General features: G+C 48.0%; 1 protein-coding gene across 1 annotated transcript; it reads left to right on the top strand.

Moving 5' to 3' along the window:
* Positions 1–1,768: 1,768 nt before the first annotated feature.
* On the top strand, positions 1,769–27,320 carry ldlrap1b (low density lipoprotein receptor adaptor protein 1b). Its single transcript, XM_068580228.1, has 9 exons — positions 1,769–2,454; positions 13,772–13,914; positions 14,845–14,957; positions 16,751–16,865; positions 18,043–18,115; positions 21,551–21,646; positions 23,863–23,996; positions 24,413–24,447; positions 26,904–27,320. Exons 1-9 carry the CDS (start codon positions 2,370–2,372, stop codon positions 27,040–27,042), a joined length of 933 nt encoding a protein of 310 aa, XP_068436329.1. The 5' UTR covers positions 1,769–2,369; the 3' UTR covers positions 27,043–27,320.
* Positions 27,321–27,641: the final 321 nt, after the last annotated feature.

Genomic DNA, 27,641 nt, shown 5'->3' with positions numbered 1-27,641 from the left:
AACAGGCTTCCCCAAATACACTCGACTAACCTGTGCAACAGGACACGTGTGGGGTAAAGCTCCTCGCTCCTCTCCGCATCAACCCGGTGTCTGTAACTGGGCCGGGAATTTGCGCCACACTCAATCCTCAGTCGTTTATTGCTCTCCTTGTCACCATTTGGCACCACTCTGTTTTGGCAGAATCAAGTGTGTGGAATTAACAGATTATAATGGGTCTTTTCTAGCAGTCTGCATTTGGCACAGCTGTACTCGCGATGCCATTAGACCTCACTAATCTACAGTAAATCCATCTGTTTGGAGAGAAGGAGCCATAATAATGAGAAAATTCCAGGTATGGCTCTCGTGTTTCTCTTGACTGATTAACATGAGGACCATGGGCGGTTTCTTTGGCAGACATAGACTTCCCAAGTGGGTCAACAGATGTGTGTAGAGATATAAAATTACTTGTGCTCACGCATGAATAAATCGTTTTGTATTTTATCTTTCATAAGAATAATCTGTTGCCTCCACGTCTCTCCTCCAGCTGATGTCTTCCCTAACACACCTACTGTGCCTATTACCCGTGTTCTTGCTGTAAAAGTCAGGTATGTCTCGCATGCTTCAGTAAGTGGCAGATTTACGAGCAGAAAACGACATCTTTTTGTCTCTCGGTGAGGCATGGCTGCTAACAAAGAAGCAGTGATTTAAAAAGGGGTGCACCTGCCTGCGAGCAGAGGGGTGGGTTGCACTGCTACATTAATGTGGGAATTTTTCTCCCTTGGAGACATTTTTTTGGTTTTTGTGCAGAATAAACAATACTGAGTAATTGCTATAGAGCTTCAGATTGAAGGTCGTGGTGGTGTTGCCGATGTGTCCTTGGGAACACATTGGTCGTCCTCTTGTACCCGAGCTCGTCATCTCCTATGAAATCTGGAAGTGCAATATATTTTTTGTGTGTGTGTTGAAATCCATCCTGAGTGACTCATGTAGCGTGTGCGATGATGACGACAGCTGAAAGGAATTCAATGTGGAAATTGTGCTTGGTGTCATTTTAAATGTCTTTTGCAATCTTAGTTTGAGGATGAGGATCACTTAGAGAGCGTAACGTCGTCTCCACACAATGACTTTCAACAGGCGACTGCAGCATTTAGGTTTAGATGTTATCAAATAATGACTAAATGAGAGTAAAGTTATGATGAATATTGAACCCCAATGTTTTTTTCTGTGGGGTATAATTATGCTTGCTAAAATGATTGGCCTATCAAGCTAAACATACTGTTTTTTTGCCTTCCCTCAACACTCTTGGCACTATAAAAGGTCACAATGGGTCATTTTGATCTCAGAATTGTTGGGATTTGTGAGTTGACCATCTGACCATTCAAAATGTATTTTTAAGTAATGCACAGGGATCAATGTGACATGACTTGCTCCTGGATGGCTGAATGGAGTTTCCTCTTCCGGACTGAGAAATGAGGCATCTTTTGTCCAGAGTCCAGATCTCCCTGACCTCATGTTTCTTTCATCAGGAAACCCCTTTTCCTCCAAATGCCCCGCAGGGACTCCTTGGCTTTCAATGTATTTTTGAAAAAAATTAGTCATGACTGTATTTTTCCAAGAAAGGACCCCAACAGTCCTTCCTCCCCTGCAGCTGCTCTCCTATCGGCTATAGGGCAGAACATGGGGGCTCATTATTAATATCAAATGAGTACGGAACAAAGTCAGAGCATCTTGCAGACGATAAAAAGGACTGCCAGATTGGCCGTGACGAAATAATGAATAAAAATCAAAGGTTTTTAATTCTGATGCATACACATTGAATGCATCAACCTGATAAAGATGAGACAACTAAATCGGGAGTGTTTTTTTTTAATTATTTTTTTTATGCCCTCCGACCTATTTTCTGCTCGTGACATTAGCCCGCTGACATCTCCGCTGACGGACAGACGGGTGGGTGCCGAGGCTCGACACAGAAGAGGCCACGTGGCTGAATAAAACATTAGGGGTCTCACCGCAGCCCGTGATGTGACTGGCAAACCATTGGCCACAAAGGACACCGGGTGGGAGTGAAGCGGCGCCGTGTTTTCAACAGGAACTAAACACCGCCCGCCTCTCTCCTCTCGCTGCTGCAACAACCACCACCTCACTCGCGTGATTCCACAACCGGGCGTCACGCACATTATCCGGTTAATTTACATACAAAACGCCGCCCAGGGGGACGAACATGATCATCTACCGTCGACTGAGAGACATCCGCGCGGAGGGGAGGAAAAAGAAACAGCAGGAAAAAAGTTTGAACGCGAGAGGGCTGTTCTGAACCGAGCGAAGTGTGTTTCGACACCGACACGAAGCGGGCGCGCGCCGGGCTCTTTGCCCCACTTTTGGATTACGATATGGACGCTTTGAAATCCGCCGGAAGGGCAATTATACGGAGCCCCAGCATCGCCAAACAGTCGTGGGCCGCCGGCAGGCACAAAAGTGAGTATCGGGCTGTTGGATGCGTGACCGCGGAGGTGTTAGCCGGCTAAGCCGAGGAGGCAAGCTAGCCTCACCAGCGGCTAACCGGAGCTTACCGAGCCGACTTTACAACTCGGCTGCGGACGTCAGCTCCAGCAGTCCGTGGGGAGAGAGCTGTCAGTGGGGTGAGAGGGGAAGAGGAGGGGGGGTGGTGGTCCACCCGAAACACCAGTAGCTCAATTCGAGCAAGTATTTGATAAATAAATGTCTTGTTATGATTTTGAACTTGACACTGAAGCTGACAGCAGCGCCACGCAGCCCGTAAGCAGACTCCTGGGTTTAGTTTGAGCTCGGGGGAACAAGTCCTCCGCTTTTCTGACGAGGCGAACGAGGCGCTTTTTGTTGTTTTTTTTGTATCCCCCTCGGACCGAAAGCAGGCAGTGACATGATTATACAAAATAAAGTTAGTGTAAGCCCTCTGCCACGTCACTGCTGACAACAGGGGCGCTCGGCTGGGGAGCTGAACCACTTCTGTGAGGACTGTTGAGCGAGGAGGAGGAGGAGGAGGAGGGGGGGGTCACTGAAGGGAAAGAAGTGAGGAGGTGTGGGGGAGTTATGAAGTGAAAGAAGTGAGGAGGTGTGGGGGAGTTACTGAAGGGAAAGAAGTGAGGAGGTGTGGGGGAGTTACTGAAGGGAAAGAAGTGAGGTTGGTTCACTGGAGGAAAATAAGTGAGGAGCGTCTTCCTGACCAGGCTGCGCGATCCTAGCAACGCACTGTTGCTAGGCGATATAATTCGCCCATGGTTGCAGGGACTAAATATTATGGGGTGTGGGGGCAGTTGATTGGAGAGCCCAGCTCGACTAGAGGGGTTTAATCATACAGGAAAGCCACATTGGGTTTTACGTGGCGTTTTCATGTGATGCTCTGCTCCAACTACAATGTGTACAATCACCTCGCGGTCTGTGACAACGCGCTGTCACAGCCCGCCGAGCTGCCTCCACACTTTTTATGTTTGCTTTACACAAAGAGGGAATGCCCCCTTCCCACCCTCCCCCTTTATTTCATAGACAATAGAGCTGTTGGCAGCAAGATGTTACACGTGTGCACAGTGCAATCGATGCTTTGTTTTGGCCCACCCCTCTGGGGATGAGGAGGGGAGTGATGCACACGCTGCATGGTCAGTTCACATCGGACCGGACAGTGGTCGCCTAGGACTAACGACCAATCAATCCCTGCTGCAGGAAGCCCGGACTGATGCCATGACTAAACAGTCGATCTGTGGCAATAGTCACATCGTCTCCCTCCTCTGTCTGCTGACAGGCAGGCCACCCGTGTGACTGTCAACCAATGCGATAGATATATTGCATCTTTTCTTCACCCACAAAGCTTCTTCACTTGAGCTTCCTGTTTTTGTCTTGTCTCTTTTTTTCTTCATCTTTTTCTCTCTTTAATCTTTGAGATAATTGCAGGCTTAGCTGTGTTTCAGTTGGCACCAGTGAACTGCAGAGTCATGATTAAGAAGGCAACTTGTTTCATCTTGTGGCGTCCGTAAGCTTCTGCTTTAATTGGTGAATCCTGTTTTCTGCATGAGACCAGAAACCGTTGTTGTGTGACAACGATACAATGTTGTGTGGATTGGACTAATTCCCTTTTTATTTGTGTGATTTCTGGTTTGGGTCGCATTTGCAGATTTAGACGCGTGCATAATTTCTGTCGCTTTTCCTGTGCCGAGTCTGCACGAGCAAGAATGTGTCACTTCCTGCATAGTTTTAAACAGCTCAGTTGTTTTTGGCAGTCTGCTGAGTTGACAAGTTATTCTGTGTGCTGCCCTCCCATTACATCTGAATGGTTCCTGTTTTAAGTGGGAGTGGGTATGCAACATCAACCATATTTTTAGGTCATGAAGGCCTGTTTTCTTTCCCCTTCCCTCTGTCTGAAAAGTGTGGGAGGCAGAAAATCCCTGTCTGCATTGAAGTGAGACAGTTCCCTCCCACGTCTCGGGTCAAGTCTTCTGCGGGGTTGTCAATATTGAAGCAGCGACACACCAGGACGTCAGTCCACCCGTGGCAGAAGGCTGATGATGGGAGAATGATCTTAAACTGTTGCAACTGCATCATTATGACACCTAAATGTGTGCGAGTCAGTGCCATTGACACTGCTGCTGGAGACGTGAGTCGTTGGAGCTGATGACTAATCAGCATTTTTTTTTTTACATTTTATCAGATGGCGATACTGCAGTGACAGAAGTTTGTGTTCGAGCTAAATTAAACATCTATAGCTGTAATTTAAAAGCCGTAATTGTTAGTGACAGACTAAGTGGGCCTTAAAGTAGCGTTTTACCCTGAGTAGCCTCCCTTTTTATTTATTTTGACAGAGAATAGACTGTATGTGGTCTACACTGTCCCGTCCCCACAGCACTTCTGGCCAGCTGGAGCTCTGTCCCCTGCACAAAGTCACCCAAAAGGGGGCTGCGAGGCTGTAATGGAGATTGCTTCCAGCAGGACTCCTTTATGGAGTTGTAAAGCCCTCCCTGATTTACAGCCCTGTTTAGATCTTCTGTATCTGTAAGCCTCTGTGTGCGGCGTCAGTGTGCGGAGTCACGTGCGGATAGGACTGCACAATCATGCTCTGTCACTGTTTCTCCTCCCGGACAATTTATTAAAAAAAGTCCTGCGGGGAAAATGGATGTTTGCCTTTCTCTTGCTTCGGCTGACGCAGCAGTAAAAATAGTATACTTTAAACATCGGGATTGTTATCGTCACTCCAGTAACTGGCTCAGGCCAAGTTGAGCGGTAAACTGCAGTATGATTAATTGGCGAGGCAATCTATTTTCACTTCTTCTTCACTGTGCTATACTGCAATCAGTTGCCTGTGATTATATCTATATCTGTTCTTGTGTGTTATTATTGCCCCCTCTTTCAGTGTAAACTGCATAAATTGCTTCAAAAGACTAATTAGAATTAAAAATAAACATTCATGAGAGAGACTGAGGGGGAGGAAAAAAAACAACTTCCCACCAACATTGATTTTAGTTCTATTTTCTTATTCAAGCCCATCTTTTTGCCCCACTTTTTTCACAGCGGGGATCGGGACTACTTTAAAAGATTATGGCCTTCTGTGAAGCCAGAAGGAAAGTCTGGGCAGGAGGCACAGTGGCTAACCAGTTCACCTTCCTGGTGAGAAATAATTCATGTAAGCTCCTTCAGCCATATGTGTCGACATATGGTCAGTGTGCTATAGTTCACAGTTCCTCGGCGGCGTCAGGAGAAGATATTGGTGGCTAAAAAAAAATTGCCATCTGAGACTTTTACAGCAATTAAGGGGAAAGCTCACAAATCCCAACTAAGTATATTCAGACCACTGTCTGAGCCTGGAAAAAGGTGGTGATTCACTGTCCCCAGCATCACAAATCCTTTAGTTTGGAGTCTGTTGAAGATGAGTTAATACTATATTGTACTCCGGGCATGTTAAGACCACGGCTCTACAGATCCTGAAGTGTGAGCGAGACGTTGTTGGGCACCTCCAGCATTCCTTTTCTCCAACTTGTCAGTCAAGCTGCGAACGTTTATGAATGTCGTTTGGGTGTTTGGTCAGTAGACGTGAACGAAACTCAATGCACCCCCCCCCCACACTGGTAAGCATGTAATTCAGGTAAGACGTGCTTTTTTCTTTTCTTTCTCGCACCAAAACCTCCAGACATCCCTGTTGTGTCCCGTCAGAGGTTGTGAAACCTTATGAAACCTCTCACGACACGCCCTAAACTCAGCTTGGAGATTACATCCTGAGGAATGCAGCTCAGGGTTTTTTTTAATTAATTTTTTTGTATGAATGTAAGATTCCATTACCAGTCATTAACCGTCTTCCTCTCCTCCACCTGTATGTCTGCCATTGCTGCCAAAAATTACGCGTTGAAACGTGTCTCTGAGATTAGATGCATGCAAACAAAAATATTGGAGTAAGCACGCCAAGTGGAGAATTGCGGAGGCACATCTCCAACATCTCAAAGGGCCCCAGTGAGGAACTGGCTCAACAACAAGTAGACTCCTCAGCCCTCGGGGGCGTCATGTGACTAAACAGTGAATCTAACTGTCAAGGCAAAGGAATGGTTCATTTATTTGTCATTTTATGCTGGTTTTTATTGTACTGATTTGGTGGGTCCTTTCCATTTTAGACCCTGGACCTCTGGAGCCCACTACAAAATGGAAACATTTATGGATAATTTGAGGAGGGGTTTGAGCCGTGCCCTTCCACGGAAAAAAACATCCACATGCTGAACAACATGCAGCGATAAGAAGAGCCCATGTTCGATAGTGTTGCCCAGCAGAAGTACATTAACCACTGCCTGTGAGCCAAACACTATTACAAACACATACACGCAAACACATACACACACTCTCTCTCTGTGCAAGCATGTTGCTATTTGTTCAGACTGAAGATATGCCCGTCCACTTGCATCCTTATTAGCCAGTAGCATGTCAGAAGCTAGCTCCTCCTGGTTAGCGGGGCTGTGCACAGCACGCTTTTTAGGATCCGTTTCATAACCGGCCTCCTGTCGAGAGTACATTCTGGCCTCAGCTGTAATCCCCGACTGGCAGGACTACTCACCCCCCCGCCCCTCATGCCTCTCATCACTTTCCTTCTATGAGTGGATTTAGTCAATACTAAAAGACACGTGTGTCAGTGTTGTGACACGATGTAATGTGTTTTGGATGGCCATCAAAATACACGCTGATGACCGCGTGACACCTCTTTTGTGTGATTGGGAGTCCTGCAACAACCTTGATGTTTAGGGGCATCATTGGCCTTGCTGGTGCAGAAGATGAAATCCGAGGGGGGCACCTTGGTGCCCGTGGACGGAGAGAAAAAAGGTCGCAGACTGCTGGACGTCAAAGATTCCCCACGGACTGTTTATCTTACTTATTTTGTATCGATTGCTCCTTCAGTGACCCGGCCTGTAGTTTATGTCTTTGTGGTCGTTCGTACAGATTGCTTTTTGTGTATCTCGCGCGTCGAGGCTTTGACCTGGTTTTACTGAGAATATGAATAACGTTTCCTGTGTCCCCTTCCACAGAAACTGACATTAAGCAGAACAATAGAGCTGTATCGTATCTTTGCACCAGGCGGGGACAGACGGTATCTTTCTCCTCCTAACAATGCTCCAGCTCGGCCTTTTCTCGTGACGGTTGACGGTGGTGCTCATCGCTGACCGCGGCCGCCCGCAACAGCCCGTAACAGAACACAGAAAAATAATCCGCAATAGAAATGGAGGATCTCACTTTTTAGCGGCACAGTTAGAGGTTGTCCAAGGCTCTCTCCCTCTTAACAAGCTTTGTTCTGTGTATCTGTGCATCCCTGCAGGCATCCTTCCCCATCTGAGTCTGCAGTTTCTAAATTAGCCCAAAGTGTCCTGATTGGAAACTAACAATGCTGGAACATAATGTTTTTGCACGCGTCCTGTTGCTGTGAGATAAGAGGATGGTCATCTCACCTCAGGCCCAGGTTCAGCTGAGGCTTTCAATGAGCACATTTTGCTTTGGTGACTGGTTGCCGTTGAGTTACTCATTATGAGGGATGTAATAGTTAATTTTGTGTTTATTCCAAAATATACCATCCTGCTGCTTGAAGTGCTAGCTCACAAAATGTGTATCAATTGCGCATGACTTGAAAACACACACACACACACACACACACACACACACACTCACTCAGCTTCTCTGGAGAACAGATACGGTTACCTCTGTCCTTAGTTAAACACCGATCCTTTGAGAGGATCACATGAGGGCCAGCTGTAGTACACACCTTTTCCCAACATCCCACCGTGACGCACATCTTGAACCGAAGCAAGAAATGACGCCCTGTTTTTCACCGGGGTCCCTGTGTTTGTTTCCCTCTATTGGCAGATGTGTGTGTTTTTTCAGAACAACAGAGAAGCCCCCGAGCAGATGCGTTCGTTAAACCTGTACAGGAGAAAGGTGGACAGGTGGGCAGTGAAGTGTGTCCAGCCAGACTCAGTCGCTCACAGTTTGGGGTCGGGCGGGCTCGGGTGCATGCGCTGGGGATTTTCTCCCCTCACTCATCACCGATGCTGCGCCGCGCAGAGAGCTCTCAATGCTCACAGGCTCCTTTCAAACCTCGACAAAGGGGAAATTGTTGATGCGGCAGGCTCAACGCGCGGAGCCTGCTGGAGCCGTGGCGCGTCGGAGGGGGGCTTTGAGTGTTGACCCGATGGCCTTCTATTTGTGTCCGTTTGTTCAACCAGGCTGGGCCTCTTCCCCTCCCCTAGACACCCCCCACCCCCACCCAAATAATAATTTTATTCAGAATCAGATTGAATATTTAACTTCTGTGAACTTTCAGCGGTGCCGTGGCTTCCTTGTGTGGCTGTACTCGCAGCTTTTCACTCGGATCCTGCCAGAACATCCACGCCTACAGTGTGACGTGGCGGTTAATCACTGCGTGGGTGTTTGGCTCGCACCAAAGTCCCATCACCTGCTCCGACTTGTCCCCCCCGTCAAATTTGGTTTTTGGTTGAGAAGCAACTCGCTTGGTGGGTTTCTTTTTTTTCAGCCTTGATTGTGATCCTTGTCCCAATACTGGGCTTTTGTTTAGCGAGGCATTCGTTCATTCATTCATTCACTTACAAGCAGAGCAAAAATGAGTATTGGCGAGAAGAAAAGCCAGATTGCGCTGATAAAGCCACCGAGTTGTCAGGAAGGCGCCGTGGTGATTTGTGTTGTTCACGTCAGTACCGCCACATGCACACCTCCCTCTCTGCCAGCCCCAGAGTGCATTATTTAGCCTGCACCCCACGGCATAGACGAGCACTCCCACTGTTTCCACGGTGACCGAACTGTTTCTCCTCTCCCTAATTGTCCAATACATGAATTTACAGGTGGGGATGTTGACTCGCTACAACGGCATATTCCCTGCAATTTGACTTTATTTCACTTATATCACCTCCTGTGTTTGTTTTTCTTTCTTTCTTTTATCCACTCTTTCCTCATCTGTGAGCGTCTTGTCTTCTCTGGTCCCCCTCCCCCCTCCTCTGGACGCCCGTCTGTCGGGAACAGCAGCCCCTCTCTCCTCATTACTGTTACAGTTGCTGGCTGTTGAAGGGGAGAGCGATAGTGATCCTCTCCAAACCCTCCTGTGTCCAAAATCGCCTCATCTCCTTTTGTGTTGGCTTTGACCGAAATACCCACCACCGCTTCCTCGCGCTGTCGTGCCGCACAGGCTCATCCCTCAAATCCCTTTTGATTATAACCCCCGAGACCTCTGTGGCGTCTTGCCTCCCCAGATCTCTTGTTGCAATCAAAAGGGGCGCAGCTGCCTCTGTAGTTTTCGCTTCATTAAAAGTTAATGACGAGTCTTGGCTTCTGCACGGACTCAAATGATTGGCTAAAGAAGAGGCCGAGACCTGTTTGTGAAGCGTTAATCTTCCACGGCGGTCTTGTGTAACCAACAGAGAGGTCGATGGAGGCAGCTCACAGGTCCATACTACCACAAAGCGCTAGTAACCTGCCTGGATTGTGGCCTCTGTTAGGATCTTGAAATGAGCTAAACCCATTGGGACTTGTCTTAATACGCTTAATACGGTCTGCCATCGCCACATTATTTGCAAAGAAACCTTTTTGGCTTCAATGACGTCACTCTTATTGCAACAAGTGATCTAGAAGTCTGCTTTGTTGACCTGTGTGACATGGACATCCTGAATGTCTGAGCACTTGTTCTGCAGTTCAAGTGTCGAGTGAGGAAGTAGCTGTCAGAGGGTTTTGAGGATGACGCGCTGCCACACTGTTATCGCGTTACACAATTGTGGATAAATAAAACTAGCTCGCCAAAAGACAGACGTTTCATTCAGGAAAAAAATGACGCTTTGAGACCGACTTGGACCGAGATATAGTGTCTTATGTTTCGAGTGGTTAACATGAAACATACAAACTCCCAGTGTCTTGCTTTGAAGGCAAGTCAGCCTTCAAAGCAAGAATCCTTGATGAGGCTCGATAAGCCCTCAGTGTGAACATTATACACGTTCATGAATATTGACATCCTGGAGCTTACCTGAACGACTTGGACACGAACACTAAAGCCCAACAACAGAGCAGAGGCAATTGTTTCAGCTCTGTGTGAGAGGCTCTTATGTAAGAAACTCTTTATTTCCACTAGTTTTCCCCTGATGAGATTAATGTCATCTGGGACTTAATCCAAGGTTGACAGATGCTGGGTGTGGTGAATTCTTATTATTTTCTTTTTCAACCCCCCCCCCATCACTTAGAGGTCAAGCAGCAGATATGTGCTTTGTTCTCCTCCTTCTATAACGTATTTCTATCGTCTCTGCGATAGCGCAGTTGATATTAACGCAGTTGTTTGTGTTTTCAGAGATGGCGTGCAAGTGTTTCTGAGGTTTATTCCGGGTGTGGCTCTGAGAAGACCCGCAGAGTGCGCACCCGAACGAGACCGAATGAACCCCGCCCTCTCAACCGCGTCGCACTTTGAAGATAATTGGCTAAACATAACCCGTCGCTACGTCTTGCACCCACTGAAGCGGTTACTGCCCATCTACCTGCCCTTCCCAATCCCATCCCCTTTCGTCTCGGCAAACATCGGTGCTCCCTCGCCTCCCTCTCCCTCTCTTATTTTACAGGCGGTGTCACCCTGGCGAGCAGCGCTCTCTGACCAGCCACGGCTCCAGCGTAGCCCAGAAGCCCTTTTGAAGTTTAGCTCTAATCAGCGCCGCAGCTGCAGAGGAGCCGCCGTGCAGGGGGGAGGGTGCTGGGTTTGGCTGGTTGTGTGAATGCAAATGTGACCAATATGAAACTGGATTATTATTCCATACAAAGCAGCACTCTGGATACATGCACCGGTCTAAAAATAGCTCTGGTGGTTCATGAGTTGCTCATTTGAACTGTCCGTTTGTTTTTTAAAGGAAGCCATTGCTCACTGCCGTTATACCTTTTTCTTTCGGCATCATAGTCATCTCCTCGTGTATTTCAGGCAGGATGAAGTTGTCCCCATCATTTGTGTCGTCCGGTCTTACAGTAGCTTCCTCAGGATCTCTCTGGACGGGACTCCTGCAGTCGGGGTGAACTGCTGGTCTTCCCCCAGAGACTTTACTCCTGCGAGCATTAGTATGGGCAGCTGAAGTTCAGAGGCTTCCTTCTGATGTCTCCGCTGGACCAGCACAAGCCCGCAGCCGCGGCTGATTGTTTATTTGAACGGCATCCCTCCTGAGCCTCGAATCCAGGAGCTTGGAGCATTATCAAAGCACAATCTTACATGTTGTTGAGACTTGGCGAAGCGGACCTGTCGGCGCTGCTGCGTTGGGAGAGCTCGCACTCGAGGTGAGAGAAGGCTGACTGAGGTTGAGCCGGCGTTATCCCCTCCATCATATTTGCGTGGCTGTCTGCAGAAGCCCTGAGTGGCTACACCCCGTAATGGGCACTCGTAGACCGCTCGGTAACTTGATTTAGGTCGTGAACAGAGGCTAATGATTCCTCGCCGCAGGTTATATTACTGCAATGGTGCTACTTATCCGGTCACTAATGTAACCACGGGATCAGCAGAAGACGTCGGGCTGATGTGCTCCCCCACACTTAGGAGCTCGAAGACCTTGACGTTTTTTTTTTTTTTCCCAGAGTGCGTGTTCGCTTCAGACCCACCCATTACTTAAGTGTGGGTTTGGTTAGAGCTGCATTTAGACCATTATAAGACCTTCTCCAGAACCACCCGCTGTCGCCGAAGATGAGGAACATAGCAGGTTAACCTCTGAGACGGTTTCCAAGTGGTTCCCTAAAGTTTAGGAAACCGCTTGGAAACTGTGACAGAGGAGCAATTCATTCGAACTTTGAACAACAAGCGATATGAAAGTGATGGTGTTCACAAAGCACAAATTAATTCAATACATAATATTTCACTTTGCACTATTCAACGCATTTTCAGTATCGATGAATCTGCCCAACCCATTTTAATCTACATGGACCCAAAACGCCGTTGCGCAGGACTCGATCACAATAAAAGTACTGGGTGACATGAAGCCCTCCCACGAGGGGAAGGGTGCCGATGATGTCGACCGTGTTTTCTGAAGGACCTTTTTTAGAGGAGACAAATGTCTCTCCATCCCCCCCTCATCATGGCACGCCTCATTGTAGCAAGTCCATGAACCTTTTTATGAACTGAGTGGGGAGAAGTTAGCGTGCTTATTGTTAGAGCCCCCCACTCCACACCCAGCTATCCTTTTACGGATATAATATAAAGAGAAGTGCGTCGCCTCGAGCAGCTCGCCAAGCGATTCCTCTGATAAAAGAAATCAAAACCACAGCCCCGGAGTTTCATTCCAAAGACGAAATGTACAATATCGAGTCCTGAATAATTGCCATCATCTCGTACGCTGGAGGAGATCATCTTTTATGAATGACTTGGCGGGCAGTGGGTGGCGGGGTTGGAAATGAGTTCTGGCAGACAGTCATGAGGGACCAGGTATACCTCTTGAACCTGTAATTGACACCGAGTTTAAAACCATGAAAATGTTTCCATGCCAAATAACACTGCAGATGTCTGATTTATTTTTATGTGTTATTTACCCCCCATCGCCCTCCCCCCTCCTACATTTTGGAAAGTTTTGTGTCAAAGATTGAAACCCTTTTTTACATCGTTGCAACTCCTGTTGCCAAGTCGAAACAAAGATGGCCCCCATAAATAACGCGTTTTGAAGCTGACAGCTTTTCTCGGTAAGACCCGTCCTGTTCTCTGAGCTGTCTAAGGGAGATCAATGTCTAACCTCAAGCAATTGTGGATTCAGTGGGATTCATAATTACGTGTAAATAACAGACCAGGGTTGTTGTTTAACGCATTTTTGGGCTGGCGGAAGGCACTAATTTCTAACCTTGACATAAACCCTGGCTCTCTTTTTACATCATGAACCAAACAAAGAAAAAAAATCAATATAGGCTTGTCAGTAATTTGTCTCAATATTGATTTTTCTTTTATTAAATATTGTCACATAAAACAACAAGTATTTCATTCTTTTAGTTTACTATGCAGAGGATCAAGTTAACCAACAGCATGCAAACATATTTCTAATTCTCTTGAGCCAGTGGAGTAAACATTCCTTCGGCACACATGCCACTGCCTGCCCGCCCAAAGAGGAATAGCAAAACGCATGTGCTCCGTTGCACACGCCCATAATGAGGACACGGCTTGGCTGCCGCTGTGTCTAATGCAGCTGAGACAACGCCGGGCTGCACAGGGCGTCTCTCAGCCCGCCGCGCAGAGCAACGCAGCGGGGGTTGTTTGATGAACGGGAGCCTCACCGATATGTATTTCTCTCTCGTCCTGCAGAGCTTCCCGAAAACTGGACGGACACGAGGGAGACCCTTCTGGAGGGCATGGTGTTCCAGCTCAAGTACCTGGGGGTCACGATGGTGGAGCAGCCCAAGGGAGAGGAGCTGTCTGCGACCGCTGTCAAGAGGATAGTGGCCACTGTGAGAGACGAGAGACACACACACACACACACACACAACTGAAATAGCTTCAACGCGGGGCATCTAATATCTACTCAGAAAACTATTCCCAGAAAATGAGTTTCGCTCAAGCACAAGTAATATTCCCCACATCACCACCTCCACCACCTGGAGTCCACTCAGTAGTTTTCTCCTGGTTATGACCTGAATGACACCTCGGTGAAACGTTTGCCCGCCTCTCATCCCCCGAGGCCCCGGCTGACATTTAGAAGAGGATGCAATTAGTTTAGATACTTTTGCTCCGTATATGGCTCAGCCAGCTTTATCATGGCAGAAAGGGCTTAATGTTATTGGATCTGGCAGCTCAGTGGATAATGAAGTTAGCGCCGGCGAAACGGTGGGACTCCAGACGCGGCGATGTATGGAGAGCAAGGCAGAGGCTCCGATTGGGCCTAATCCGACCGAGTGTCCCGCTGAAAAGGATGTTAGGCTGCTGAATGGGACCTTTTGTTTTATTACGTAGTAGGTGCACTGGGTGTGAGGTCATATTTTTGTGGAGGCGCAGTCCTAAAAGATGTAATTTACTCTGGATTGGATGTGTCTTTCTCACTCGAACACAAACTTGATTTTTAAAGTTGAGTGTGTGTTTTGACAGTGTGTTTGTTACTTAGCTTATTGCATTTGAACTACAGTCAAGCCAGATTGCAACTTATGCCTCCACGATCTGCCACAGCTCCAATGATTTAACATGTTTTTTTGGTTGGCAAGTGTTTGAGCTACAGTCTGGTTTCTGTGTAAACCTGATTGGCTGATTTAAAAAAAAAAAACAAATAGCAGCATTTAGATAAATATTGTTTAACACTTTCGTATTTCTGTCTCACTCATATACTCCTCTTTTATCTTTGTGGCCTCCACCCTTTTCCTTTCTCCTCCTCCTCTTCCTCCTCCCAGGCTAAAGCCAGTGGAAAAAAGCTCCAGAAAGTCACCTTAACGGTCTCGCCGCGAGGAATCATCCTTTACGATAGTGCCTCCAACCAGCTGATAGAAAACATCTCCATATACAGGTCAGTCCTCTTTCCCCTCTGTTCCTCACACCCTCACTCAGGCGGGTGGCCCCAGTTATGAAACACTCTCACCTTAAGCCTGCCCCTTATCATCACACAATGAAAGTTGTTATTTGCTCCAATCCATCACGGAGCGGATGAGAGTGCAAGAGCAGGTGTGGTACTGTAATGTGTTTCTCTACGCGTGTGTGAGAGAAGAGCGTACTCTGTCTATCAGCAGCGTGTCTCATCAATCACAACTCTCTTGGGAGCACTACAACAGCTGTAGGTCTGATCTTTACTTACACACAGACACAAACACACACGAGCGTTCTCTCTAGTAAATGCCTACAGATCTCACTTGCCTGCCACAGCCTGCAAGCTTAAAGCTGCCGAACCTCCATTGGCCCTCGAGCTTTTGATCCGAGCTTGAATCGTTTTTTTCTCAAATTCCACATTTATGACTCTACATATCAAGAAGAGACGGGACTTTCCGTCATTTTCCCCCCGAGCATGAATAAGCTTATGGAGAATACTTTGGCCTAAAAGCTGGCAGATTGAGGACGAGAATGTGAGTATGTACATAGTTGAACAACCGCCTCCTGGCATCGGAGAATAATCTGAATGGAGTTCATTTCTCTGGCATACAGGATTGATCTGCGTTTAAAATAAAACCTGGGCTCGTCACTGCTAAACAGTTTCACATGAGGAACATTGCACACAGAGGTCCATTCTCTCGGTTGAAGAATACAAGGTCAAAACTCCAGCAATATAAAAGCCCGACTCCTCGAGGTGTGTCCAGCTGTGACCTCAGGATGGTGTGGAGATAACGCAGCTGGTTGCCTCTCGCACATCGTTGGCGCTCCCGCCCCCTGGAGCGTCTGCTTGGAAGATGGACGGCCAATAAAAGAAATGGATTTGCCGAGACAACCAATTTCCCCCGACGTCCTCCCTCCAAAACATTTGCCCCTGGCAGCTGCGATTGCCGAACCTCTCCAAACTTTTCCTCCCTCGCTTTTTATTTGTTCATTTATTATATCCACACGGTATATTCCTCAGTCATGAGTTAACCGATTGTGTGGCTCTCCCACAGAGAAGTTTGAAGAGTGAAAAGGAAGGACAGATGGCAGACGTACATTATTGCCCCCCTAAACCTCCCTCTCCATCGTTTTGGGTCTGGCTCCCCAGTTTACCCGTCTCACTTTGGTGTGAGAGTGACAACCTGATGATCAGATAGTGGAGGAAAGCTATTTGTGGAGCATTACGGCCTAATTCCAATCTCTGCTCTGCACCTGAGACGGAGCAGCCATGGCTGACGCCTTCCTCCGACACGGACAAAGCTCAGTGCAGCGGAGGACCTCGGCCCGTATGAGTCTGCACACGTACCTCACAGGGACCGGGTCCGATCAAAGACATGTCATTTAGAGCGGTGTGCAGCAGGTCGGCACAGCGGGAGTGTGATGTAATGACTTGCTTGAACAAAGCAGAAAGAAACAGCGGAGATGTATGCACACGTGTTCAGTTCAAATACACAACATTGTTCCGCTCTGTACCTGCACACAGCTGGGGTGTTTTGATCAGAGCGGTGAGATTGTGAGCACAGCTGGCTATAAGAATGCCAGGCATATTATTATAATTTTTTTTTTCTATAGCGGTTTAGAGAAATGCTAGATTGAAGAGTTTGAATGAGATTGCTGGACTAGCTTAAGGGCTTAGTGCAGATGAAGTTGCACATTGGCCCCACTCGATCCGTGATGGCTCTTAAGTCTTAAGAGTTTTAAAGCGTGTGCATCTGTGTCGGTTTTGTTTCTCAGAATATCCTATTGCACGGCGGACAAGATGCACGACAAAGTGTTTGCCTACATCGTCCAGAGCCAGCACAACGAGAGTCTGGAGTGTCACGCCTTCCTCTGCACCAAGAGAAAAATGGTACGTGAATGAGTCTGCAAGCACGTGTTGCAAAACTAGTTAAAACTATTTAATCTGCATATTGAAACTTTTAAAGCTTACTTATTGATTATTCAGATTCAGTAACTGGCCAGGCCAAGAAAAACTTCCTCTGTGCATCCCCTCCATAAAACCACAACTTGTTGTCATTACGTAAACAAATGTTTGTACGGAATAAAGAAACACGATTGAACGTGTCAATGAGCTTTAAAGGGTCTGGTTGCTGGTTTTCTCACCTCAGGAAGTAGCTACGCTGTCTCTTGCCTTCCGTTTCCAGTCTTATTGCATTCCTGAACTATTCAGCTGCTGACCCCACGGTCAGGCTTCATGTTCAGCACGTCGCACAGAGAGATGTGGATATTTCCAACGCCTTTCTTAGCAAGAAAGAAAATAAGCAAATTGGCGCTCTTGAACTATTCCTTTCATTGCCAGTGTATTTAGTGTCATATATATATATATATATATATATATATATATATATATATATATATATATATATATATATATATATATATATATATATATATATATATATATATATATATATATATATATATATATATATATATATTATGAATGTAAAGAAAAATAAGGCTTTAGGCTGAAGCTCCCAATGCAGGCAAGCGGTTCTTCATGGTGCAGGATTCTGCATTTAGTATTTCTTCAGCTTTTGCTGCTGGCAATCTGTGTGAAGTGCTTCATGCAGATACCGTAAGTTACAAAGGGACCTCTTTTTCATTTCTTTTCTTTTTTTACTTGTATGTATGCAAATGTCCAAGTAATAAGTTGGAGTGAGAAGAACATGCAGGGCGGGGAGGCCGTCGTCCCTCTCTGGCATTCTCTCCATCCCTGGAGGTTCGCAGCCACTCCCTCCTTTTCCTTCCCCTCACTAATTTAGTTCTGGCCAGAAGGCCGCGTATCCTCCCAGCTACATAAACAACTTGCCATGGAGCCCTCGGCTCTCTTTTTCCTCCCGCTCAAGTGTCCGTGAAGGAGCCTCTTCTGTCGTTTGTCCCTTCCGGTTTAGTTTTTCTTATCGCCGATCCTCGCCTTACCACGAGTTTCCCCGCATGCGGGTGGGATGCGTGTGAGTGTTACTCTCTCGTTCTCACTCTCTCCCGCTGTCTCACCCCTGATCTTTTCTGCTTCCCTCCCACAGGCCCAGGCGGTCACCCTAACAGTGGCCCAGGCTTTCAGAGTGGCGTTTGAGTTCTGGCAGGCTGCCAAGGAAGGTACGCATGGTCGCCCACCGCGAGCACGGGAGTGTGACGGATGAGTGTAAAATACCCCCCTTCCCCCTGCTGTTGTTACCGCCATTTACTGTACACACACACACACACACACTTTGTCTTCCTCCTTCATAGCCAAACAATGATCCTGTATTTCATCCTGATGGGGAATACATGTTCTTGTGTCTTCCTGGTCACAGGTCGGACCCTCGACAGGGGTCATTCGGTTGTTCGGCTGTTCCTGCCAGTCACTGATGTCCTCTATGTCGCACACAGTAGAGGAATGTCCTCATTGATTGAACCAGTTTCCTCTGGCAGCGGTTAAATCATCACCCATGAAGCCCATTTTCTTTTTTAGAGAATAGTGACGCCTCTTTATTACAGACAACTCTGTCATCGGTAGAGACTCATCTGGGTATCGGCATGGGGAGGGGTGGAGAGCAGTTGAGGTCAGACTGGGCCAGAGGTGTGTTTACTGGAGGTACATCTTTTAAGTTTCCCTCATGCAGTGAGAAAAGGATTTGGGATTTCCCCCGGGTATATTTTCTTTTTACCGCAAATAATCATTTGTCCTTTTTCCTTCTTTCTCCGTTCCACGTCACACTCTGAAAGCACCCCGCCTCTTCTGAACAGTAGGCCTAGATGAGCAGATGGCGCTTGTTTCCGGCGCCGCCTCGAACGCGGCGGGCGATCAAAGCGCCGCGCAAGAAAGGCGTCGCACGCATTCTTTTGTCCAGCTCAGCAGAACACGCGTGTAATTTACTGCATGTATGACTCCAGAGTAAATGAGCGGCCCTCGCCACTTAATGTTGTGTTTCTGCATCGCACCCCCCTCCCTTACAATCTCCTCCATCCCTCCATGTTTGTCGCTTCGGAGTCACCCTTTTGTATCCGGTGATTATCCTTTGTTGCTGCCGTGGCTTGTTTTGCACCTGGCACCTTGACCCCCCCCCCCCCAGCCCCTCCCCCTCCCCGCCGAGTTATTCTCTTTCCCCTCTTCCCTCCTCCCATCGCGGCACTCGCTTCTGCTTATTACTAAGGCAGGAGACGGGTGAAGCAGAAGAAGAGGGGGATGGGGGATGAGGAGAGGGGGCAAGAGAGCATGAAAGGCGAGGCGTTGAGTTGGGGAGGGTGTCAGAGAGAAAGGAAAATGATTGTGTGCGCGTGCCAGTGGGAGCGCAACCCCCTGACAGATTCAGTGTTGGTGCCATTGATCCCGGCTCACGCGAAGGCGAGCTGATTTATTTATTCAGTCCTTTTTAAAAAAAAGAGGTGCGAGTGTGTCTCTCTATTTTTTATTTACTCCACATTTCTCCCTCTTCGTCTGCTGTGGTTTGAGTGGGGATGTTTTAATGTGGGCTCATTTTCACTTCACCCCCCCCCCCCCCCCCAACATCGAGGCCGCGGGCTGCTCCTCGCCTCGCGCCGCTTCCCTTGGATGTTTGTAACTTTGAGTTGAATATTAAATCGTCTGCCTCCTCACTCTTTCACCTCGTACTTTTTTTTGTTTCTCACATTTCTTTCCCTTTTTTTTTTTTTTTTTCATCCCCCATCATGTCTTGCTTTCGCTTTCCTCCGCTCACCATTCTTCACCTCTCCTTTATAAGCCGTCTAATTTGCGGAGCGGCTCTCTTCTCGTTCTTGTAGCGCGGCGAGGAAGGAGAGCTGATGCCTCGCTGTTTGGCGGTTATGGAGGGGAAAGGAAGAATATATATATTTATATATCTTTTTCTTCAAAAAGAAGTACTGGTAGCAGCAAAGAAAGGGAGGTAGGGAGAGAGTGGGGGGGAAATAAATTAGTTTGAGTCTATTTCATTAAAGTTACAAGACCCCAGAGGATCAGGGCAGGAAGCGAGGGGGGGGTGGTGGTGTATCTACTGTATGTCTGTCTGCGTCTTTACAAACTCTCCACCACCCACAGAGGTTCTGCACAGCCCTCCACACATTCCTGACCCACATTCCTCTGCATGTTACGGCTCCCATCCCCGTTCATAGAATATTCACTAAACAATGCAGCTGGCTTTGTACTCGCTTATCTCTTAAAGTCGCTTCCATGTTCAGAACGCTGCGCACTGGAAAGGCAGTCGGCGGGGGGGAACAGCTGCCCATGGGAAAGTTTTGTAACTGTCATCACTAAGCTACCTGGGCTCATGGGAAATGGGATATATATTTATTTTTCGATCAAGGTTGATGATGAAATGCATAACGCCTCCTTGCAGTAGGCCTTGTGAGACATACTCTCCGTAGCCACAGTGTTGAGTACCACTGAGTCGGCGTCATCGCTTCTCAGGGTCCTTATCAACTTCCTTGATTAATAAATGGCTCCTATCGCTGCTGAAAGGACTCTCCAGCCTGTGAGAAGTTTCCAGGAGATGGCATTCACGCAGAGATATTCCCGTGGGAAGCCGGTACTTCGCAACAATAAGACGGCCTTTGTGCGTGATGCGCGGGAGGACGCGCCGTCCCCGCAGAAACTGACTTCCTCGCAGTATTGCGCTTCATCGCGGACGAGGGAAAATGCAGCCGCTCGACAGCGGCGATTATGTCTGCACCAAGTATAGTGCGAGTATAATCGGAAGCAATGAATCAAACGTTGATGGCACTTATGCGCCTCATAACGCGCACGACCAGGGAGGGTCCTCGCTGAGAGCTTGACTTAACTTAATTACAGCAGGTAAAATGTTTTTTATAGGACCTTAAATCATGCAGGTGCGCTATTATTTGAAATAGCCTTACTAAAAAGAATATGGGATATTTAAAAGAAAGAAATATGCACCCTTACATTTCTCCAGTGCAAGAGCCTGCAATACTTAGTTGGAGGACACTAAAGGGTGTGGCTGAAAGGAGAATTGGACGATGGACAAGAAGATGTCATACTTTCCCAAAGCAGTGGCTTCTCAGATCAGAAGTTTACTTTCAGTGCAGCTCCAGTTCTGAAATAGTTGAGAGACCCGCGGGCTTTGTAACTGCTCCGATCTAGACTTGAGTTTTAGGGAGCGGCGTTGTGCGGCAAATACAGCGAGAGCTGTTGTCGTGTTTCCCGCGGTGATCAAACCCTCTCCTCTCTGCAGGTGAGGGCGTTTGGAGAGGGCAGAGGTGGTTAATCCGTCTGACCCAGATGCCCTGCCCACTCCTGTTTTAAGCGTCTTCGCCGCCGTATGAAGTATGTGCGGCACAATCTTTGAAGCCCAGGCCCTCTAGGTATCAGCGAGCAGATGGCTGGAGTAATGGCTTTTCACCTTATCTGCCAATTTGCTGCCGCTGATTTGTTTACACTCATTACATGCTTGGGTTAGGGAGACATTTGGAGCAGCGAGAGAAGTAAACAGTTCCTCCAGTAAATCACTCGGTGGTTACGAGCACATGAATCACAGCTCACTCTTCCTCCTTCGTTTGGGTCCTAACCCCCCTTCCCCCCCCACATCTCCCCTCCCACAGAGAAAGAGAAGCGAGCGAAGTCGGGTTCAGACGGAGAAGGAGCCAGCAACTCCCAGTCGGACAGCTCGGCCAGCCTGGGCAGCCTGAAGGCAGGAGGTGAGTCATGTCACCCATCATCACGTCTCTCTCTCTCTCCCGCCCTCACCCTTCTCTGTCACAGTAATCGTAGCCTCGGGAGGGGGGGGAGGGAGGAGGAAGAGTGTTCAGCCACTTGTCAAAGGTTGCCTTACATTGAGGCTGCAACAACAACCTTTTTTTTTTTCCTTCCTCTGTTATTGTTTCTCGCCTGCGTCATTACAATGAACAGCAAATGCCACTTTTGGGTGAAGGTGTATTATGACAACAATGATTTTAATTTGAACACATTAAGCCCCCCCCCCCCCCACACACGCACACTTTGCCGTGTTGTAAATCCATTAAAAACAACACAGAATAGTTCATGGACAAACAGACCTCTCTCTCTCTCTCTGTCTCTCTCTCTCTCTCTCTCTCTCTCTCTCTCTCTCTCTCTCTCTCTCTCTCTCTGTCTCTGTCAGAAGCACAATCACAGTCCTGTTTGTACAAAGAGCATGAACGAGGCCTGCGTGTTTGTTCTGTGCCTCCCCTCCTCCTCCTCCTATTGTTCAGTCGGATTCCCTGAGATTCCACGACTCGAGACTCGCGGCTTCTGAACGTCCAGTGAGCCAAACAACCTTCAGGCAGTGTTAGCGCCACGTATTGTCCACAGCCGAGATGCAATGAGATGAGGAGCATCCTGTTGCCAGCGGCACGACGGCTGTACACTTACTCCCTGAAACGCTTTGTGTTTGTTAGTCTGCTTTGTGCGTTCCTTTTCCCTGTCACACTTTGTGAGCGTCAGCCGCACGCTGATCCATTCGGTGCAGGTTGAGACGGAGGCAGCATCTTTTTTTTTTTCTTTCTTCTTTTTTAGCAGGCAGATAAAAACCTCGGCTTTGTACTGAGCTCCACCCAGCTTGGCGGCCTCCAGCCAGAGAAAGAGAGAGGGAGATCTCTCTAAATCCGTTCTGACACTTTATTTGAGGCCGTGGCCCCCGAACATGTAGCATTTTATAGCCCGACAAGAGTTTTTAGGGATGATCCTCAGTGAGAAATGTCAACAAAGTGAGACTTGGACGCAGATTCTGGCAACAGAGAGGCTCGGTGTGTGCTTTATCGGGGGCCGAGTTCATTCCGCTGACCATTTCATGGGCCGTTTGTCTGCCAGCGTGCTGTGTTTCTGGAAAGCAATTGGCGTAATTGTACAGGCGAAGCATTTCTGCCCGACAGCAGTGATTGGGCACAGCGGAGCTTTAGAGCTATCGCAAGGTTACGGCGAAGCGCCCTTCACTTTGGGCTGATCAAATGGCACGCCACTGTGTCCGAGGATCAGTGTTCAGAGGTGAGTCAGCTGTATTCGTGCGACGTGATAGCCTCTTCTAAGTCACTTCTAAGTGCCTGCTTGATGAGGATCCTCCTTTCTCAGGCGTCTCCTCTACAAGAGGTTAAATGTAGCACTGCAACCAGCTTGGTATTTTCATTATCGCTTGATCTGGCAGTTTATTTTCCCCAGTTTGTTATGGTGGAAGTGAGGCTCCGGGAGCAAACACCTAAGCTGTTATATTAGGGGTATTACCACCAGATGGGCCCTGATCTCCCTCCCCTTTAAGTTTTAGCATGGAAGCGTTAAGTTGTGCGAGCATTCGAGGGCGCGTTGAGATTCCACCGCTCTCTCGGGATAACATTAGTCTAAAGACTAGACCGAAATTAGTGTTGACGCCTATTATTGACACACATTAATCATCGAGAGAGGCCATTATAAGCCAATCCCATTACAGATCGGTGGTGTCCCCGCGGTCCGGTGTGCAAGTCGGGGGTTACACCGTGCTCACTTATCATCGATGACAATCCACAGGCGGCGGCATCGGTGGGACGCATTAGGAGCCCAGTAAGAAACAACAAACCCATAACCGATAGCGAGGCATCATGAGCTTTGTGCACGCCGCGTACTTGTTGATCACAGGATCCTGTCAAATGGGTGGAGGCTGAATGAGCTCCAGCAACACCTGCGAGCCGGACGCCCAGATTCTACTCGCTATATGTGCATTTCTTTTCCAGATCTGTGTCTGCCCTTTTTTTGTTTGTAGCTTCACGAATCCTAAGCAGTGACGGTGCTTAAGGATCTGGCAGCTGGTCGCCGCAGCTTGATCCCCAGAATAGTAAAATACACACAGAGGGCTGGATCTTTACGTTGTTGTTGTTGCTCCTGCTTCTGCTTTTGAATCTTTGCAACATGTTTTTATTTTGTGTTGCAGAGGTCGCCACAGGAAAACTTCTGGATTTGGCGGAAGGAGCCAAAGCGCCGCAGGTCCACTCAGGAACAAAGCAGACGGAATCGGACCCCTTTATGGTGCATAATCACGCAACAGAGAACAACAATATTGTATGGGTAAGGCAAGAGACAGGCTGGCCAGTGAGCCTGAGCTGTTCAGGCTCGATACGACGAGAAGAGACGAAAGCCGCGCTGAACACACCGATTAGGTAGCCGGAGTGCCCGGTGATGTACTGTACCTGTGGTATTCACAAGGAGGGGATTCTGCGTTTGCACAGCTGCGTCGCAGTCAGACAATAGCCTATTGAACAGAAGCGGCCTTATCGAATGCTCACACATAGCTGGAGAGGGTGTAGGCTGCAAGTAGCCGAGATAAACCTCCCAGAACCCGCGTGAGGCCAGAGAAAAGTGTCAGGAGGCGCCTGTGTGAGGAAACGTATAGTTAATGTATTTAAGTGAATGAATAAGCACTGTTTAGCTATCACCTCTTGAGACTTCATCTTTAACCAATGCCTGTGTGTTCTGTGTGGCAGGAACTGGAGGACGGGCTGGACGAGGCTTTCTCAAGGTGAGAACCAGTGTGGCTTTTTTTTTTTCTTGTTTTTTCTCCCCGAGAGGCCCCGGGCTCCGCTGAACAGCCACGCGGGCAGCTGTTCTTCAAATAGCCACCTGCGGTTTTGGGCCGCTCCCGCAGTACAACACCGCCTCTCCCTCTGTTCGGTTCAGACCCGAATGCTGAACCGAGCCCCCCCCCCCCCCCCCCCCCCCCACAACGCGCTCGGTTAACAGGCGACGCCCGCCCTGAGCCGTGCTGCTCCCGCAGGCTCCGTTAACCACCGTCTGAGGCCCACACACCGACTCCATACGAGCCCGCGAACCAAGCCTGTGATTACAAATGAGTGATGCCGAGGGACGCGCCGCTTGCTATTCACATCACGAACCCACATGGAAAGTAACTTATTCTGCAGTGGAGTACTCTTTCCAGTTGGATAAAGGCACAAGCTGAATTATTTGAGTGGAGGGGGGGGGGGAATCAGAATTTGCAGGTTGAAGGTTGACAAGAAGGTCCAATTGAATAAAATTCCTCAAACGAATCTGAAGGAAGGCCACTGTGAGAAATGTGTCAATTTAGTGTGTGTGAGCAGCGGTTCTGCGACGTTCAGCTGTTTTTGTTTTTCCAACTCATTCAAATATTTTTATTCGTGCATTCAGTTCCTTTCGGCCCTGCCTTTCAGTCGCGCTGCTAATTGGACAGTGGGCTTCTTATCTACTCATTTGGTTTTCCGTGAAGAGGGAGAACGGGCTCCACTGTCGCTGTAATCAAGCGCTAAGAGGCCATTTCAGCCCCGTTATCAGATGATTATTTGTCTGCGCACACTGTAATTACAACCCGACGCCGCTAATCTCTCGCTCTGCGACTAACGAGGATGCTCCCAGCATCGGTGCAGACGCATCCTCGTGTAGGTTTCTGTAATTGAAGGAGTTGGGTGGGGTGGGTGGGGGAGGGGCCCGAGGTCCAGGCTGATTGTACTGCGTGATGTTGGGGAGGTGATTCTGTGACTGAGAATATTGCAGAATGGTCGGCGTGCGGCACTTTCAGTTACGTCTGAGACTTGAATTATCCAAATGAATGTTATTTCAAATAAGATTCAGAGGGTACGTTATTACACAATCATCACACGAAGCTGCTTTATGAGCATTTTTTATTCTGTTTACAAGCAACAGATTATGCACTCTTAAGTTTGATCAAAGTCTTTGTAAACCCCCACAATGCACCAGGGCATTCTCTTCCCTCACCACAAACCAGAGATCATGTAACAGCAACACGAGAAGCATCTGCGCCCGTACTGCACAGCTTAATTTCGCCATTTAAATTCTCTTAGATGAGTACTTTGGTCCACTTTGCTTTTCGTTATGAGCTGCAGATAATTCATGTGTCGAGCGTTGTGGTCTTTGCTATTTGAGGGACTGCACTGCCCTCTGCTGGAGCGTTTGTGTCCACGTTGAAGCCTCTTCAGTGCCTGTCGATCGTAGTGGGGAAAATTCAACAGATTCTTCATTGTACACACTCGAGCTAGCAGCTGTGCTGGTAGCTCATGCAGCATCTTATATCTGTTGCAAGTGCAAAAAGGATGCACATCCTCTTAAGGCACAACCTACTTAAGACCAAAAAAAAGTCAGTTTTTTCTTTGCAGAGTTCTCCAAGAAAATGGTCTGACCTTAAGTATTGACTCAGGCTTCATGTCTAATTTTGCCAAAGATTGATGTGCTTATATTTTTCTGTATGGCCCCCAAAAAATGTCACAGCTATGTCCACGCATAAATAATCTGGACACGAAGTCGCTCTGTGGTCGCAGAAATGTATCCGCTCACTTTATTATGAGGCTGTTCAGAATAGTAAAATTGTTGCCTGACTTGTGATGTTTCCTTTGCCCCTCCCCCTCCAGCCGCAGTCTGGATAGCTTTGAAACCTACTCAGGTAACGCCGTCCTTCACCGGTCCAGTGACCTTCACCTCATTCTCCCCTCGTGGACCGTCATGCGTATGGTTATCAGATTGGTTGAGACTCACGTAGTTTTCACATCCCATTAACACGACTTAATATGACCACAGTTAGAGACGCATCACGGGGAGAGACGACCACCTCATCGTCACTCTGCTCCCTCCCCGAGCTTCACCAGACTTCCCGACGACGTGTGCCACTGTGTCCGCGTCTTCATCACCAGTGTCGTCATGTGTCCCCGCCCTCATGGATGAGTGTGCTCACATGTTCACGCGTTTGTGTTCCAGTCGGCATTTTTTGTTCGTTGGGTCACGTTGGGTTGCCATGATTTCGTTCGCAAAAGGGGAATGTCACTTTCCTTTCATCTTTTCATCACAAATAGATGCCACTTTGTTGAGTCATTCTTTCTGTCCATACCTGCTCTGTGCTTATCGGCGCTCACGAGCCTTTTGAATGTAATGAGTTGTCATTGTTAACAGCGCTGGCTAACAAAATGTCTCCTTTCCCCTCCGCACCTCCAGACTCGCTGAGTCTCGCACTAACCCCCAGGTCCTGGACATTGGGGTAAACCCTCAGGACTTCAACACTGAAGAGTGCCTGTCCCCAGGCAAATGGGACCCGGAGGACACGGACTTCACCAAGCAGAGAGACGCGTTCTAGAGGAACAGAAGGGACGGCGGAGCGGCGGATGATGGGGGCGAAACGGTGGACGAACAGACATTGTTGAGACGTCGTAAGGTTCCCACCTTTCTCCCTGCCGGCAGACCGCTAGGAGGTCCAGCCGGGCGGCTCTCTGAAGGACAACAAGAGCAGGCTGCTCACAGAACAGGCCAAAGCAATACAAACCAATTAATCCCTTTTTTTCTATGGAAAAGAAGAAAGAAAGAACAAAAAACATGCAGTCATTTAATGTGTGTGTGTGTGTGTGTGTGTGTGTGTGTGTGTGTGTGTGTGTGTGTGTGTGTGTGTGTGTGATAAGTGTACACAATGAGCTATGAGAACTATGACCTATGTTGAGTCTGAACGGGTCGTTACGTGAGAGAAAGGTCATCAAGGGTGCTGTCTCAGATTTGTATTTCCTGAGAGATGTAACTGGATTAGAGGGATTAAAGGTCACTGGTTGAAGGTCACAGGTTGATGACCTCCAAATGCACCAATTCCAGTGTTGGATGAAACAAAAGTTGCTACCTTTGTGCTTCAAGGATTCAGCCTTTGGTCGGGCAACAAAAGCTTTAAAACAGAAAGAAAGAGAGAGAGAA

Source organism: Clinocottus analis, unplaced genomic scaffold (assembly GCF_023055335.1).
Source record: "Clinocottus analis isolate CAN_PGR_092001 unplaced genomic scaffold, fCliAna1.0.p SCAF_17, whole genome shotgun sequence".
Classification (NCBI taxonomy): domain Eukaryota; kingdom Metazoa; phylum Chordata; class Actinopteri; order Perciformes; family Cottidae; genus Clinocottus; species Clinocottus analis.
Note: the sequence above shows the minus strand (reverse complement) of the source record. Positions and strands in the feature narration are given on the sequence as shown.

Excerpts from the sequence above, each read along its gene's own strand:
- ldlrap1b (XM_068580228.1), top strand. The coding sequence starts at position 2,370 with ATGGACGCTTTGAAATCCGCCGGAAGGGCAATTATACGGAGCCCCAGC. Across the intron at positions 16,866-18,042 it reads TCTGCACCAAGAGAAAAATG|GCCCAGGCGGTCACCCTAAC; the intron begins GTACGTGAATGA and ends TCCCTCCCACAG. Across the intron at positions 18,116-21,550 it reads CTGGCAGGCTGCCAAGGAAG|AGAAAGAGAAGCGAGCGAAG; the intron begins GTACGCATGGTC and ends CCCCTCCCACAG.